This window comes from Mustela nivalis, assembly GCF_964662115.1.
Source record: "Mustela nivalis genome assembly, chromosome: 5".
NCBI classification, from domain to species: domain Eukaryota; kingdom Metazoa; phylum Chordata; class Mammalia; order Carnivora; family Mustelidae; genus Mustela; species Mustela nivalis.
The window spans coordinates 1,735,637-1,750,965 of NC_139024.1; the positions used below are offsets into that span (position 1 = coordinate 1,735,637).

At 50.0% G+C, this 15,329-nt stretch overlaps 1 protein-coding gene across 26 annotated transcripts in view; it reads right to left on the reverse strand.

Moving 5' to 3' along the window:
* Positions 1-15,329, reverse strand: part of AFDN (afadin, adherens junction formation factor) — a 127,279-nt gene that overhangs the window by 28,821 nt on the left and 83,129 nt on the right. For all 26 annotated transcript variants that reach the window (XR_014311717.1, XM_082730458.1, XM_082730449.1 and 23 more), the window contains 2 exons: positions 12,618-12,721; positions 10,514-10,600 (listed from right to left, as the gene is read on the reverse strand). Coding sequence is in view for 25 of the 26 variants with exons in the window: in XM_082730458.1 (XP_082586584.1) it covers positions 10,514-10,600; positions 12,618-12,721 (191 nt within the window). In the remaining variant the exon portion in view is untranslated. The remainder of the gene's footprint in view (positions 1-10,513; positions 10,601-12,617; positions 12,722-15,329) is intronic.

Sequence of the window (15,329 nt, forward strand, 5' to 3'; positions counted from 1 at the left end):
AGTAGGCTTCTAAAAGGTCCTTTAAGGTTGGTCATAAAGATGGACTTTAAGTCACTGACAGTACATGCTGAAACACGTTAAAAAAATACTGTTGGGGGAGGGTGATACATAAGGGAAGAACGGATCCAGAATATTCTACAGAGGGATCCAAGCTGTGGTTAGCATTTGAATCTCACTAATGTGGTCTCAACCTTGCACCCCGTACCTAGAAAAAGTCTTGATTTAACACCCCTACTTCTTACATTTCTGTAAACACCTTCCCATTCCACTAACCTTGAACCTTCCCATAGACACGGCCCCTAAAGTAGACCTGCTCCGCCAGAACTCCCTACCCTCCCATCTCTGCTTACTCGAATCCTGTCCATACTTCACGTGTGGCTCACGGTTACAAATAGGACATAAAAAAAAAAATCACAAGTACAACTGTTTTACAGAGAAATGACCAGTTCCACTGCTTATTATTTTAGAAAAACCAAATTACAGATGGATCAGAGATCAAAGAAGTTTAAGGACTTTATTTTTTTAAAGATTTTATTGGACAGAGAGAGAGAGAAAGAAAGTGTGCACACATGAGCAGGGGAGGGGCAGAGGCAGAGGGAGAAGCACACTCCCGGCTGAGCAGGAAGCCCGATGCAGGACTCGATCCCAGAACTCCGGGATCATGACCTGAGCCGAAGGCAGACACCTAACCGACTGAGCCCCCAAGGTGCCCCAGAAATCTAAGGAATTTCTCACCATACACACTTACATATACATGTGTATGTACATAAAACCAACACGGGTAGTTACTTTCAATGCACAAGACCACAATCTCTGACCAGCTGTAAGAAGACCCGACATCTTCATCTGGACACAACTCTCCTGGTTTGCAACGTCCACCTTGGCAGGCTGGACAGAGGGGCGGGGCGGGCGGTGCTATTTCATCCCCGCTCGTGCTACCCGGGCCGGGACCAGGCCAGCTCTCGGGCACACTGAGGCAAACCCACCACCTGCCAGGTCGCAGTAACTCCTCAGCATTACGAAGCTCTCACTACCTGCCCCACTTCTTCTGAAGAAAAGTAACATTATAAACTATGATAAAAATGGTATAAACTAAATTATTTCAGAAGCATTAAACCACTTGTCTTATTTCTGAATAATAATGCACACACTAACCTAGCCTAGAAAGACTGAACTTGTATGGCAAGTCCATTCTTTTTCTTTTTTCAAAAGTTTTATTTAGTTATTTGAGAGAGTGAGAAAGTACACAGTGGGGGGGGGGGTAGGGCAGAGGAGAGGGAGGAGTAGGGAGCCCGACACGGGTCTCGATCACAGAAGCCTGGAATCAAGACCTGAACTGAAGGCAGGTGGTTTAACCAACTGAGTCCCCCAGATGCCCCAAGTCCAGTCCTTTTCTAGTTAAGAAAGGCAAACAGGGTCCAGGAAGTTTTTGCCGCTACACGCCGCTGTAACACACATCAGTAGAAGAATGTAAACACGAGCTATATAAACATTAGACAAGCATCGGTGGGATGGCATGAACAGACACTAGCAGACTGTGCTGTCTGGTACGGTGGCCGCAGACCGCACGCGGCTCTACTGAGTACTCGGAATGCAGAAATGCAGCCGGTCCAAACGGAATGTGCATGAAGTACACAATATACCCAGATGTATCTAAGCTTTGTATGGAAAAAAGAATCTAAATATCTCATTAATGACCTACATTCCAACTACACGTTGGAATCATAACACTTTGAATATACCCTGTAAAATAAAACACATTATTAGAATTAATTTCAGGGTGTTTTTTTTTTTATGCACCTAATAGAACATTTAAATTACCTTTGTGGCTCACACATTCTACTGGACAACACTATTCTAAAACTACAGATTTTTCATGCTATATGTTATTAGTAACCACAGGTACTAGCAATAAATTTATAATTAAGCAGATAACTGGGTAAAAACAAGATTTTCACAATATATAACATTATGCACCCTGATTTCCAACCATGGAAGAATAACATTAATCATTAAAATGGCAAGGCTCAGTAATTTTAAGGAATACTTGTTTAAAGCTACCTAAGCTGGTATTTGAAGATATTTCAGAATTTTTAGTCTTTTATTCATAAAATTTAAAAGGTTACTCAGAATCATCCAGAATTATCGATTCCCCATTTAACAAACCAAATTCCCTTTTATTTTTCTTATGTTTTAAAGATTTATTGATCTAAGCAGGGAGAGCAGCAGGGGGAGGAGGAAACCCAGGTGCCCCTCAAACTCCTTCCGTAAAGGGTCTCCTGGAGGGCGGTTAGGGATCGTGAAGGCACCAGCAATCACGAGCAACACTAAGTACGACCGTGGAATTCAGTGAAGCTAACGAGAAGCACAGTTGTAAGTATCAAAGTCACATTTTGCCTCCTGAAGACATTTGGAGAGTAATAGGGCAGTCGGTGCCCTAGCTGCTCTGTCTGCGGTCTGTGCACTCTGATGTCACTCAGACTCCCGGAGAGGACAGGGCGGTGGCCAGTACGTCCAGCCAGGCTGTGCAAAAAAGGGCACAGAGCTACATTCTCAGTCCTTAGAAAAGCAATTACAGTGAAATGGCAGAGATCACCACATGCGTGATCTTGGTATTTAATCTTCTTTTTTTAAAACATTTTATTTATTTGACAGAGATCACAAGTTGGCAGAGAGGCAGGCAGGGAGAGAGGAGGAAGCAGGCTCCCCACTGAGCAGAGAGCCCAATGCGGGGCTCGATCCCAGGACCCTGACACTGTGACCTGAGCTGAAGGCAAGCCAAAGGCTTAACCCACTGAGCCACCCAGGCGCCCCTTTAGTATTTAATCGTAAGCGCACCCGGAGTCTGCTCCTCTCTTCTTTCAAAGGGAAAGGAAGCGGGCCTGGAGAGGGAGGTGGGATTACTGAGGCCGAGGAGGGCAGGGCAGAGGAGGAGGTTTAGCAGAAGTGGACTGGGGTTTCCCTGTGAAAAGGCAGAAGAAGGGCAGCACATTAACAGAAAAGGTTCCCAAACAGGATGATGCAGGCAGAAGTAAGAACTCGGTGGCTACAAGCCACACGTTCCCCAGAACTGGATGGAACGCGCCCGGGGCTGAGCTGCTTACGTGTCAGACGTGGACCGGCTATGGGACAAGGCGGCCCTCGGACAGCTGGTCTCTGCTCCTGCTGGCGCACCTTCGGGAACACGGAGGGTGAGGTCCTCTCACCCCGGGCACAGAAACTCAGTCAGGAGGAACCTACGCCTCAAACGCTCAGTGGCCAACGGAGTGTGTGGGGGAGTATGATATGACTAACAGCATAAAAACATCATTAACACACAATCCAAAAGAAAAAAAAAAAAGAAAAGCAGCCTAGGAGGAAGGAAGAGAGGCCGGCAGAGAGTCAAGCCTATTGTTCCCAGGGCTGGAGACCCCGTCTGGACTCTTCACCGAAGGTTCCAGAACAATGGTGGGCTGGGGGAACCTGAGAGCCCAGCAGCACTTAGAACTGGTCAGGATGTTCGCACAGGGCTCTGCCCATGTGCTCCTTCCTCACGGTCTGAAAGCAGCTTTTTTTCCCATCAGGCAAGGAGTTCTGATTCGCAAACTATTAAAACTCAGACGAGGGTTTTAAAAGCACCGAAAAAGCTCTCTCTTTTTGGTAGGAATTACCTTAATTCTGGAACAAGCAGTTTTAAAAGTCACTTCTGATACAGAGTCTGCCCTCAACAAGTCTGAGAGTAGGGGCCAGGTGCTCCCGGAAAGGTGTGGTCCGTGAACAAGCCTACGCTTGGTTTCGGTGAGCCAGGCTCCAGGCCCTGCCACCGCTTACGCTTTGCAGAGAACACAAAACTCACCCTCTCTATCCTTTCCCTCTTTGTAAGATGAAGAAAAGGAACAAAATAGGGAACTCCCAAGTTGGGTCCCTCAGATGCGCTGCAGGGGGTCCGCGGGTGTGTGCACGGCATGAGGGCAAAGGCGCGGGGCTTTGCTGAGATCTCAGAGTGCTCTGGGAACGAAAGGGGTGAGACCAATGCAGGCGAGCTCCTGGCTCCTGTCCACTGCTAACGCAGGTATGCCCCGTGCAGGGGTGAGGGCAGACTCCCCAGCCTTGGCTGAGAGCAAGTGGGCTAGGCTGAGGCAGCCTAAACCTTCTTCAGACTGGGATGTCCCACGCCGATCCCCTGCGTGCAGCGAGCCACAGAAAGATCATTTCTTACCACGAGTCCTAGATGTGAAATGGTTCTGCTTTAAAGCATTAACGTTCAATGTTTCTGTTATGTTAATACTACAATAAAAGTCAATACTTTCATCAATGCAAGAAATCAGTGCTTAGACCATTATTACAAAATAGGTAAAAAACAATAATTTTTTATTTTTATACAAGTTACTAGTTTGCTCTTAAAACAAAACTATAAAGCATTCTTTCCAAACTCAGGAACTACCATGGAAGGCATAGCACTAGTCATTTCATACAACTTCACGGAAGATTATTTCTGGCACTTCCACGAAAGAAATTCTGCAGTCACACTGGGTACTTTGAAACTGATTTTAAAAAGGACCTAAAATTTCCGGACTTTATCTTTTTGACTAGCTCTTTCCCGTGTGGTCACAACAAGGATGTTAAAGAATGGGAGAATGAAGGTCTCAAATTTTTCAAAGGACTGAACTGTAGTTCATGTCAGGAATTTACTCTTCCAACAGTGAGAAGGTGGTATGTTATGAAACATTGTTTTCATCTTCTCCTTTTTAAGGCACAGCAATTTTTGTGTGTGTGTTTAAAACTAATTAAGATTTAAAGACTTAAAGTCAGTGTATAGTCTAAAAGCACAAACTGAAACACCTTTAAGATATTATTCAACTGTTCACCTTTTAAAAAGATAGTAAAATATCCTAATGTATCTCTAAAATGGTCATTTCTAGCCTCACTTGTAGCATAGATGGGTTTCAAAGCCAGTCAAAGCCCCCCATGCATCCGCGGGAAGCTCCCCACCCGCTCGACCACAGGCACCCAGCATCACTGCGAGCCATCCTCACCACGTTATCATCAGCACAAGGACATTTATGGGCTTTTTTCCTGTGCAAAAAGGATATAGGAACCTTTTCTTTTTATGAACCTTAAAAATGTGCAACACCAAAATACAGAGCAACAAACCCGGGGTGTGTAATCACGAGCCACAGTAAGCGGCGGCTTCATGAGCAAGTTAATCACTGGCAGGTTTCAACAAGTTCTAATGGAAGCAGCCGCGGAATGCAGTTCCGAGTCTGCCCGACACCCACAACACAACAGCACCCTGATGAAACTCACCACCGGTCCTGTTCTTCCGACAACAGAGAACCACATTCTGATCTCGGGACTACAGCAACTTCTCCAACTGAGGGAAAAGAAAACTGCTTGCTTCCCTCGGTGTCCCACAGCAGCCAGAGCTGGTCTCTGAGGACATGGGTCCGCACAGTTCCGAGCTGGACATCGGGACACCGAGCAGCATCTCCCAGCACGGACTGCAGTGAGCGCCGCGCTCAGACTCTTACGTAACCAGTCAGCTCTGACTTGCCTTCACTTGGTACTTTATTAAACTTTAAAAAGAGCTAGGAAAATAAAGAGGGAATTGTTTGTATTTTAAAAATCCAAATTAAACAGGAAGCATTGTGTTGTCCCACAGATGAGTAAGAAGGAGCATACTAAACTTCCCCAAAAGGAACATTTTAAAAAAGTAAACTGCACACACATACTCTTCCAAATCATCTGGATTTCATAAAACCGAACCGCACTGTGGAAGGAGCGTCGGGAAGCTGAACATCAAAACATCGTCCAGGCTCAAAGCAGCTAGCCACACACTAATTAGGAAAAAAATTTAAAAAAATGGCTGGGCCAGATATGAAGACCACAAGAGCTTAAAGAAAACACCAACCACACAGACACCAGGAACAGTCACTGCGGCCTCTAGGCTCTTCTGCGCCAACCGTGCAGCTCCAAGGAGGGAGCACGATGACAGCGGGCACCGTGCGGCCAGCGAGTGCCAGGTCAGACCTTCCCCACGGCTTCATGCGCCTGTCCTTGTCCGGTGTGATCTGCTCGGGGCTCCAAGGCTGCGAGGTGCACACGCAGATCCCGTGCCATAGGACCAGCAGGAGCACACGCGAGCGAGCCCTGGCAACAGGGACGAGACAACTCCCCGTCGTGCTGAGCCCTCCCCTGGCCGTGCGCTGGCCTGCCTGGCACTTAAAACACATTCTTGAAATCCTGAAAACCAATCTCTTCTAATTGTTGTAACAGATGCGGACCTATGCGACGTGTCAGCCTTACAGTGCTGTTTAGCAGCGCATGTAATTAAGTGACTTCCGATTTTCACTGCTGAATGTTCCTTTCCTAGCACTGAAGATACTACAAATCAGTTAGAGAAAAACAGGTTACTTCGTGAAGCTGCCAGGAACCATGACATTCACGTGTCATTTCAAGAGCAGACATGAATGCCCTATTCATGTCTTCAAGGGGCACAATGTCCACTAAACAGACCACAGCCTGAGTCACGTTCTCCAGAACATCCCTCTGTGTGCGGACACCCAAATTCTGTCTCTGGCTCTGAGTTTCTGAGTTCCATACCCATCAATCCAACTGCTGCATGATGTCCCGCTCCCCAGCTAAACTGGCTTCCTGGCTTGCAAAGGTTAGTACGTGCAAAACTGAACACCTGACTCTGACTGCCGACGTCTCGCCCCTGCCCTGCTTTCAGGACACGCCGCATCCACACGCTCCACGCTGAGGACAGGAGCACGGTGCGTCCTGCTATTTCACTCTCACCCCCTACAGCTAATTCATCCATCACACAGACCGCAAACACGCAACAGCAACAAAACTGAGTGCCCGACCTCAGCAACTGTGCTCTGCCCCACCCCGTGGCTGCTTCTCGTGGCCACGCCTCTGTCACCTTCCAGGGGGCCGCTGCTGCGCCTTTGCCTGCAGCCCCTCGTCTGAGCCCCTCGAGCCCATGCTCTCTGAAGGACTGACAATCAACTTTCAAAACCTTACTTTGACCCTGTCAGGCCTTTATCTGACTGAACCCCTTCGATGGCTACTTCTCTGAGCGATACCAAAATGCACAAGCCCGCCAAGATCTCAGGGACTCTAAGTCCCTCTGGGACACAGCCCCACTCTGGCACCGGCCACCACCCTCCAGCTGCAGCAGAGCCCGCAAGGCCTGCACCGCAGAGGACACTCACCAGCGGGGCCCCCGCAGGAAAAGCGCGCCGACTGCTGTATGAGACGCGGTCCCGCCTCCCCTCTCCCAGAGGCACCCCGGAAGGCTGGCCCCCAATTCCACGCTCCCGCACAGAACACAACGGCTCCACAATGACTGCGCCTTTGCCTGCAGCCCCTCGTCTGAGACTCTCTGCCCACCAGGGTCTGCCCGCTAATGCATGCACGCCCGACAAGCTCCAGCTTAAGAGGCACTTGCTCATGAAGGCCCCCATGGACGCGCGCTCGGTCGGCAGATGCCCCGGAGCAGCGGCCTCTGACGTCATGCACTCGCTCGTAGTCACTTCTGCTTCGCCCCTGAAGTGAGCAAGGGCGTGTGTGCTGATAAAGACATTGGGGGGGGGGGGAACTATCCCGAGAGCCAGGGGCATACTTCGTTTTATTACGTCTATTATTTAATATTAAAGCTGATGAATTCGGCACCTTAGCATTAAATCTGGAATCTCTTCTTCAAAAAACTTGTATTATTACTTTTTTTTCTAGTTCTCAATGTATGCTTTCACTGTGGCAAGTTTTCGAAGAGGCCAGAAAACAAGAGGAGTGTGGGAATCCCTGGGAGGCTGGGGAGGACGCCACCTTCCCGGTCCAGGAAAGGAAGGGGCGGCCCCCACAGCCTCCCTCCCACGGGGACTGCTAGGGTGCGAGGCGAGCCGGGATGAAGACACTGAGCGGTTGCTCTCGGTCCTGGGTTCTCGGGCTCTGTGGCGGGGCCTGCGGCTGGCAGCTGGGGCATGAGCCACAGGGCAAGGAGACCCCACCACCCGCAGAGACGATGTAGCAGCCAGGCTACTGCAGACGCGGCACAGAAGCCACGTTCTCCGCTCCAGCTTTGGGAAGAAGAAAGGCGATCTTTGGATTTCTATCTAATGTCCTGTGTTCTTCCTGTTCCCCATGGAGCCCCAGTTCTGAAATCCCATATCCCAATTAGAAATGCTGACACTGATACTTTCCTCCTATTTTTCCTAGACATCTTTTTTTCTTTTTTTTTAATGTGTCAGTCTAGAAAATGCCAGCAACAGACACGCAGACACTTTAAGGTTAGAAAGTGGAAATCACACTCCGTCTTTACACAACAGGCACCTGGTAGTCTCTCTTGGAATAAACAGTGCCTGAAAATTAACTACTAGTTTCACATTGAGTTTATTATTCTGGTACTAGTGAAAGGAACAGAAGACCTCCCCTTTAGACTACCTATAACCGGAATCTGAATCCTGCATGTTCCCAGTTTCCGTGAGGCCGTCGGTCACCATGCTACACGATCTCTTAGCACAAGTCACAAAGACTTCCGTCAGAGCAAGGATCCCAGAGTGCTGTCTGTTTCTACGACCAAGTACTTCCTACTGACTAGAGAGAGCACACTGCGTTCCCATGCCTCTTTGCACAAAGGCAGGTGCACACAGACCGTGTGGGAGCCCTGAGGGAGGGGCAGTCAGCACAGGTAGGGCTAGGAGAGGTGAGCAAGTGCAGGGACCCATCACCAGGACAGAAACACAGCTGCGCGACCAGTGGGCGAAGGCCAGGTGATGGCAGTGGGTGAAGGCCAGGCGGACGAGCTGTTGTCAGCGGTCCGGCCCCAGGACCTCCACATGGAGGGGTGCAGGGACCCCTCCCGGCAGTGAGAGGACTCTCCCACGGCCTGCCATCTGGAACCACTTCTGGGGGAGAACGCAGGCCTGGGGCCGGCACCCTCCCTTCTACCTCTCCCCCACGGGCACCATGAACAGAGGCGTGACTGGGACTTCAGCCCATGTCCCAGTCCTAACCGCCCATGGACACCTGGCCACCCCGCGAGAACAGAGGCCAGAGGCACAAGGGGGAGGCGGGGGCAGGGGCCTGCGTGGGGCCCCACTGTGTGCACGATGCCGTCAGGGGTTACAGATAAGGATCAGAGGCGCTTAGGTAAATAGGACTTTGCCTTTCAGAGACCAGGTGGTTCTGTACTGAGAGCGAGCACAGCTTTCCAGGCTGCAGAGAAACAGATGGAGAAGACCGAAGTGCTGACAACCCCACAGGTCAGTACTTCAGACCCCAAGCAAGATGAGCAGGGAAAGAGGATCCGTACGTATAAACGTGTAACAGGATACGTACAGGTTAAAGTTTTCCTGTGTCAAAGTGTGGCATGTAACATCCTGGTATTTTTTTTCCCCAAAAATGAGCATTTGATTCAGTTGGTAAGTATAGAAAATAGTCCATGTCTGATACCTTCCTATTCACAACTTGGGAAGTTTTGGGTTGTGGGTCCATTAAATTAGAACAGCCTGGAACGATGGCCCACAAGCATGACCCTCGTCAGGAGTAAGGGACTCTGGGCCATGAGCTGGGCTGACAGCTTCTAGACCTACCGTCTGGCCCAGCTTGGGTGACCCCACGTAACCTGGCACCGCAGACCCAGAATGCTGTGACCTCTGTCCCTCTGTCCACACCTGACACAGGCTCCCATGGCTAGCTGGTTCCCAGCTGGAGCCCCACCGGGGTCCCAGGTTCTTCTAGTTATCCGACATACCATGCCCTTCCCAGACGCGGCTTCCTAAAATGCCGATTCCAACACGTCCCTTTCATTTCTCTGTGGAGTCTACAAGACGCAGTGCAAAGCCCTCACGTGTCAATCAGGGTTTCCAGAACCACCCGAGCACCACTCTCCCTTAGCCAGGCGGGTTTCCGACAGCCCTGACACAGCCTGCAGCCCTGCTTCACGCCATCAGTGCGGCTCCCAACCACATACTCTAAGGCTGGCCGGGGTGTTCTCCGTGGGAGGCTGTGGCACCCGGCACATAGCGGACCCACACGTGGCCCAGGGGACAGAGGTGACTTCCTTGGCCCCGCGCACACCCACTGGAAGAGCATGCCTGGACGGGGACGCAGAAGGTGGCCTGGGTGATGAGTGTGGAGGGACGCACATGCGCAGCAGCACTTGAGGAGCTGTCCGAGGCCTTGCTCTGACCCCGTGCGAGCCCTCACTCCTGTCTCGGACTAAGGGACCCCTCTTCTCTGGTGCCTGTTGTGGTTCATCAAGTTTTGCCTCCACCTGCTCCTCAGGAGTGCCAGTGACTCGGTGTCAAGGTCACACTGTCTGCAGCTCCCCCGGACAGCAGGACGCCGTCCCTGCGCTGCCTGAGCGCTGTGGACCCTTCCACGGACCCCACCCCGAGAAGCAGAACCACACGCACGCTCCGTCCACAGGCAGCGAAGGGCTCCCCATGCTCAGCTCCGGCCCGTGGCTGACTGACTCAAGGTGCAGAGCGAAGAGGGACAGCTCATGCCGCCGACCGCGTCTCACCTTCGCTGCGACGATGCTGAGACCCATCCCGTTTTGCTTTTTCAGAGTCACAGTGATGATTTCAGGTTCTTTCCTCAGAGGCTGAGCCTGGAGGACGGAAACAAACGTTTATTTTATGGCTAAAATGAAGTGTTTCTAGGTTACTCAGTCACGAGTGACAGGACCGATCACATTCGCTGTGGTTGACGGCCCAGACAAAAATTATAGATAGGGCTCGTGGCGTGACTGGCAAAGGATCAGTCCTCTTGCCTCCAGAGCCGTGAGGACACTAGTCATGAACACTATTAAACATGAAAGAACTTATTTTAGAAAACAAAAGTACACTTCCATTACTATCAGATTAGAAAAACCCAATCATAAAAATGAAATTAAAATGTTACTATATTACCTTTCAATAAAAATTACTAGATGTTTTTTAAAGAAAAAAGGCAAACTTATTTTACAGCATCCATGGGGAGGTCAGCTGTAAGAAAGATGATCTAACATGAGTCTCCTGGGAGAATGCAGGGCTCATGGGACGTTAGGCCACCCCGAGATGCGGGCAGCACTGCTCCAAGTACTTTGGGCTCAGGGACGAGGTCAGTCCTTGAACTGATCCCTAAGCAAACACGGAGCTGTCCACTAAGTTACATGTTATCCGTATGTCACACCTCACCCTAAGAAGAAACAAAATTACAGAAGAAAACCACCAGTGCATACACCCTACGGGGCACGGCAACACATGGTAGTTATAGACATGGGGTTATTCATTCAGAACCAAGGTCAGTGAGAGAACACTGGAAGGAAAATAATTTCTTTTTCTTTGAGATTCAGACTTGAACGAGCCCAAGAGATCTCTGAGCACACTAGGAAGATGAATAACCTGTGGTCCCATCCAGGAAGGTATTTGCTGTCCTATTAAACCTAGGAGTTGGGAACGGCTATCAGCCGGACTGTGGCAAACAACTCGGGAGGCCCAGAGCGCGCGGAGAGGCACCGTACCCGGGTCAGAGGCTCTGGGCGACCGGCTCCCGTGCGGCGGGGCGGCCAACCGCTACCTCGGCCGCTGGAGATGGGAGGCCGCGCTCCAGTCTCTAGCAGGCCATTCGGCCACGACGAATAACTTGGAATTGGATATACAAAACACAGTGCGTGCTTTATTTTGCGGTAAGTATTGCCAGCTTACGCCAACTGACACAACCTACATTTTCTTAGAATTTAGATACATAAGAGGTGAACAGCTTTGACAGGCTGCTGGTCAGTATTTTCGGGTGTACAAGGAAGTCTCTAGAGCGTCAGAAGCTACCTGTGTCTGTACCCCAGAACCTCTAACCCTTGGCCCAGGCACACTGGACGATTCCCATTGGCGGGCAGGGGAAGACACGGCCACATGCAAACACGCACAACACACTGAGCCTGACCCTAAGGAACTTGGACCAAAGCACAGTCCCATCTGTTTGTTCCTTTGAAGGCTTAAGTGGCTTAAAAAGATGAAAATGGTAATTACAGGAAGACAGGTAATGTGAAAGACATTTAAATGAAACTCCACAATGAAGTTCAAAAAGGAAGACTTTCAATTGTTTCTATGGATCAGATGTGGCAGTCCAAGGCAAGGCACAGGGACACAGTCTTTGTTATTTAAAACTCTCGGCAGGAGGCAAAGCAGAACTCTTCACTCAATGTCTGAAGCCAGTAAAGAGAGGACAGACCACGCTCCCAAAAGATACAAATTACCAGCAAGTGATTTGACACATATTTAAAACAAGGTAGAACGAACTATAAGGAGAAAATAGTTCTACCAAAGAAATACATTTTCTAATAAAATTCGTAAGGCTATCATATTATCTTTTAAAAAATATGTATTAACATTAAGGCTGGTATAGCTGAGGGTAGAAATATTTCTGTTTACGAACAAAAGCGTACAGACATGGCCTGGAAAAAATATGTATGTATATAAATCCTAGTTTCAAATTTTTAAAAATAAAATCAATACTTAAAGACGATTTTAAAATACTCTTATCACAACAATGCTCACTATAATCACAGAACGAGTTTACATGACAGTTTCACACCGTAAGGAACAGATGTGGGTGTGTGCCACACCCGTCACACTGGTGATACTTGCCAGCTCCGTGCTCTCACGCAGAAGATGGCTCTCGTAATCTGCACCTTCAAAGTAGATTGTCCAGGTGCCTGGTGAGCGTGCATGAGGAATTAACCTGCAGAATCCTGAGGAGAAAACAAGCAAATTATAAAATTGAAAAGCAAGGCAAGTCAGCCACATAATCTCCAAGAAGGGCGCCAACACCACGGTCAATGGCTCAGCACCTACAGACAGACGACCCTTCCTCTTCCTCCTCTACGGACACGGACTGCCTTTGGAAATGGAACTTTCAGACATTTAAAATCACTGTTTTGGTCTGAGGGAATTCAACACCAAGCTGAAAAGTGAAACTGGTCGCCCCTTCCTGTTTGTTTCAAAGAGCTTTTCTCCCTGTTTCTATGAGAAATCACCGACGTGCACTGTAACTCCTTCCCTGATGACCAAGTGCTCAACAATACCCGGAAGGCCTTTCTCAAGAGAGACCGCTGCGAACAAGTAGCCAACAGCTAGTGACCTAGCTCACACGTCTGCCCAGTGTCGCACCCTGGGCGCTGTGGTTTTCAGGCAGGACAGTGTCGGACCTGTAGGATGGGCCCCTTCACACAACTCTGTCCACATTTCCTAACCAGTCACTTAAATGTCTTACAAATAAGTTTCAGAATCGTTTTATAATGTTTTGAGAAGTACTTATGATATCCACATCAACAAATGACAGCTTTAGGAAAGTAAACTTTTCAATTCAAAATATGTCCCTCTGCATTCGGCAGGTCTTACTCTGTGTTTCTCCGGACCTTCCGGACAAAGCTGTCTCACACGGGCCTTGCACATTCTTCTATTTTCTCCAGAGCGGCCTGGTCTTCCTACTACTGGCAGCTCAACAGTTCCGAAGAGCCTAGCGCGCGCCCGATGTCACATGGACGCCTCCTGCCAGCACGCACAGCCTCAGCTAGTCCCCTGGGACGGGGAGAGCCCTGGCTGGTGCCTCCCAGCACTCTCTCCCACTCTAGGATTCCACCCGTGAGGAAAGTCTGCCCGTTATTTTGGGGCACTTATGAGGTTTCTTTGCAGTAAGTGGAAAAGGAGATGTCAAAAGAGCACAGTAAAAATAAAGATATAAACTTATAGTCCTTTTTTAAAAAAAATCACCATTTCAACCTATTTTCACTAAAATATACCTACAACTTCTCTTTCCCCCACTTGAGGGAACTGTGATTATGACAATTTTGAAATAAACAATCTTTATTATTTTCTTAATTTTTTCAAATGTCAAGGCTGGATCATACACCAAACAGACATTTCTTGCTCTTAGCTGAAGGAGTGCATCTCAGATCAGGTGTAAGTCTGGGCTGGTTTTATAGCCTTCTCTCACACAACTGTGTTACAGGACAAAACAAAAGGAACATAAATTGAGAGCACACAGTAGTCCCTTATTTGGTTCAAAGACTTGAGCGTGAAGAATCAAAAACACTGATGTCATAAAAGAACACACCCAGTTCTTTGTAAGTCTTGTAAAGGCCCCTCTGTAATAGACTGTGTTATCATCTGACACATACAGAACAAGGCAGGGACGCCAAGACCGTGATGAAATACCACATATGTTCTGAAATCAATCACTTTGGGAGCCTCAGGGGAAGTCACGGAGGAGACTTCACCACCTGGGCAAGAGCTCACTTTTCCCGACCTGGCAAGCACTGGCTCTGCGGCGCGCATCACAGAACCGACAGCTGCGTACGCAAGTCCACACACACAGATCTGGAAAATGCTAGTAAATTCGTCTTGCCGTGCGCTTGTTCTCAGGGTTAGTGAACAGCTGAGCACTCGCCGTCCGGCAGCCCTGGGCTGGGTGCTGAGGGTCAGGGGGCCTGGCCCCCAGGACTCCAGCTCAACCCCAGAGACAGGCGGACACACGCGTTTCAAGGGCTGTCACAAAAATGTCCCAAGAGAACATAGAACCCCTTGTGGGGAAAGTGGCGTTAAGTGTCGGGAGCAGGCTGAGATTTTCTAGACACAGGGTTACCTGACCGGGACTTCAGAAAGTAAACCCAAGCGTGTGAGTGAAGCAGCAGGCACAGGACAGGGGGTGGGGATGGGGGGTGCAGGGGGGGGGCAAAACGCAGGGGTGTTAATACCAACGACGGGCTGGGAGCGGGGTGTCCTGCCCCACTGCCGGCGTGCTCAGCTCCCGGGGGTGAAGGGAAGTTGGGGGGGGGGCGGCGGAGATCCAGCAGCAACATGCCATGAAGCACCTGAGGGCAGTGGAAGGTGGGGGGCACGGAGGGGGCACAGACAGTGGTCCGGGCAGCAGTCAGCCGGAGTGTGTGGCTGTCCCCCACACGCGGGTGCGCCAGGTGCTGATGGGCCTGGCCCTGCAGGCATGACAAGAAGTGCCCGCATGGCAATGGAGGCCCCTGGGCTCGGCCCTGAGGCCACACACGGGTGCCGGCCACCAGTCTGGGCCTGCTCTGCTGGGCAGGAGGGGTCCCCCCATAGGAGCCCTGACATGGGGGCGCCCAACGCCCGACAGGCTCTCTCAGATGTCACTGCAGCCTGGAGCTCTGTCCTCCCCGCTGGTCCCAGACATGAGCCCAGGCTCGTCCCAGCCGCCTTCCTCCTTCACACAAAGCTCCTCGAGGACGCACCGCCTCAGCTCTGCTGCTCTGCGGACGGTGCTGAGCAGAAACAGGAGTCCGTGCTCGCAGCACAACCAGACATGCTGGCTACGGACGCACCTCC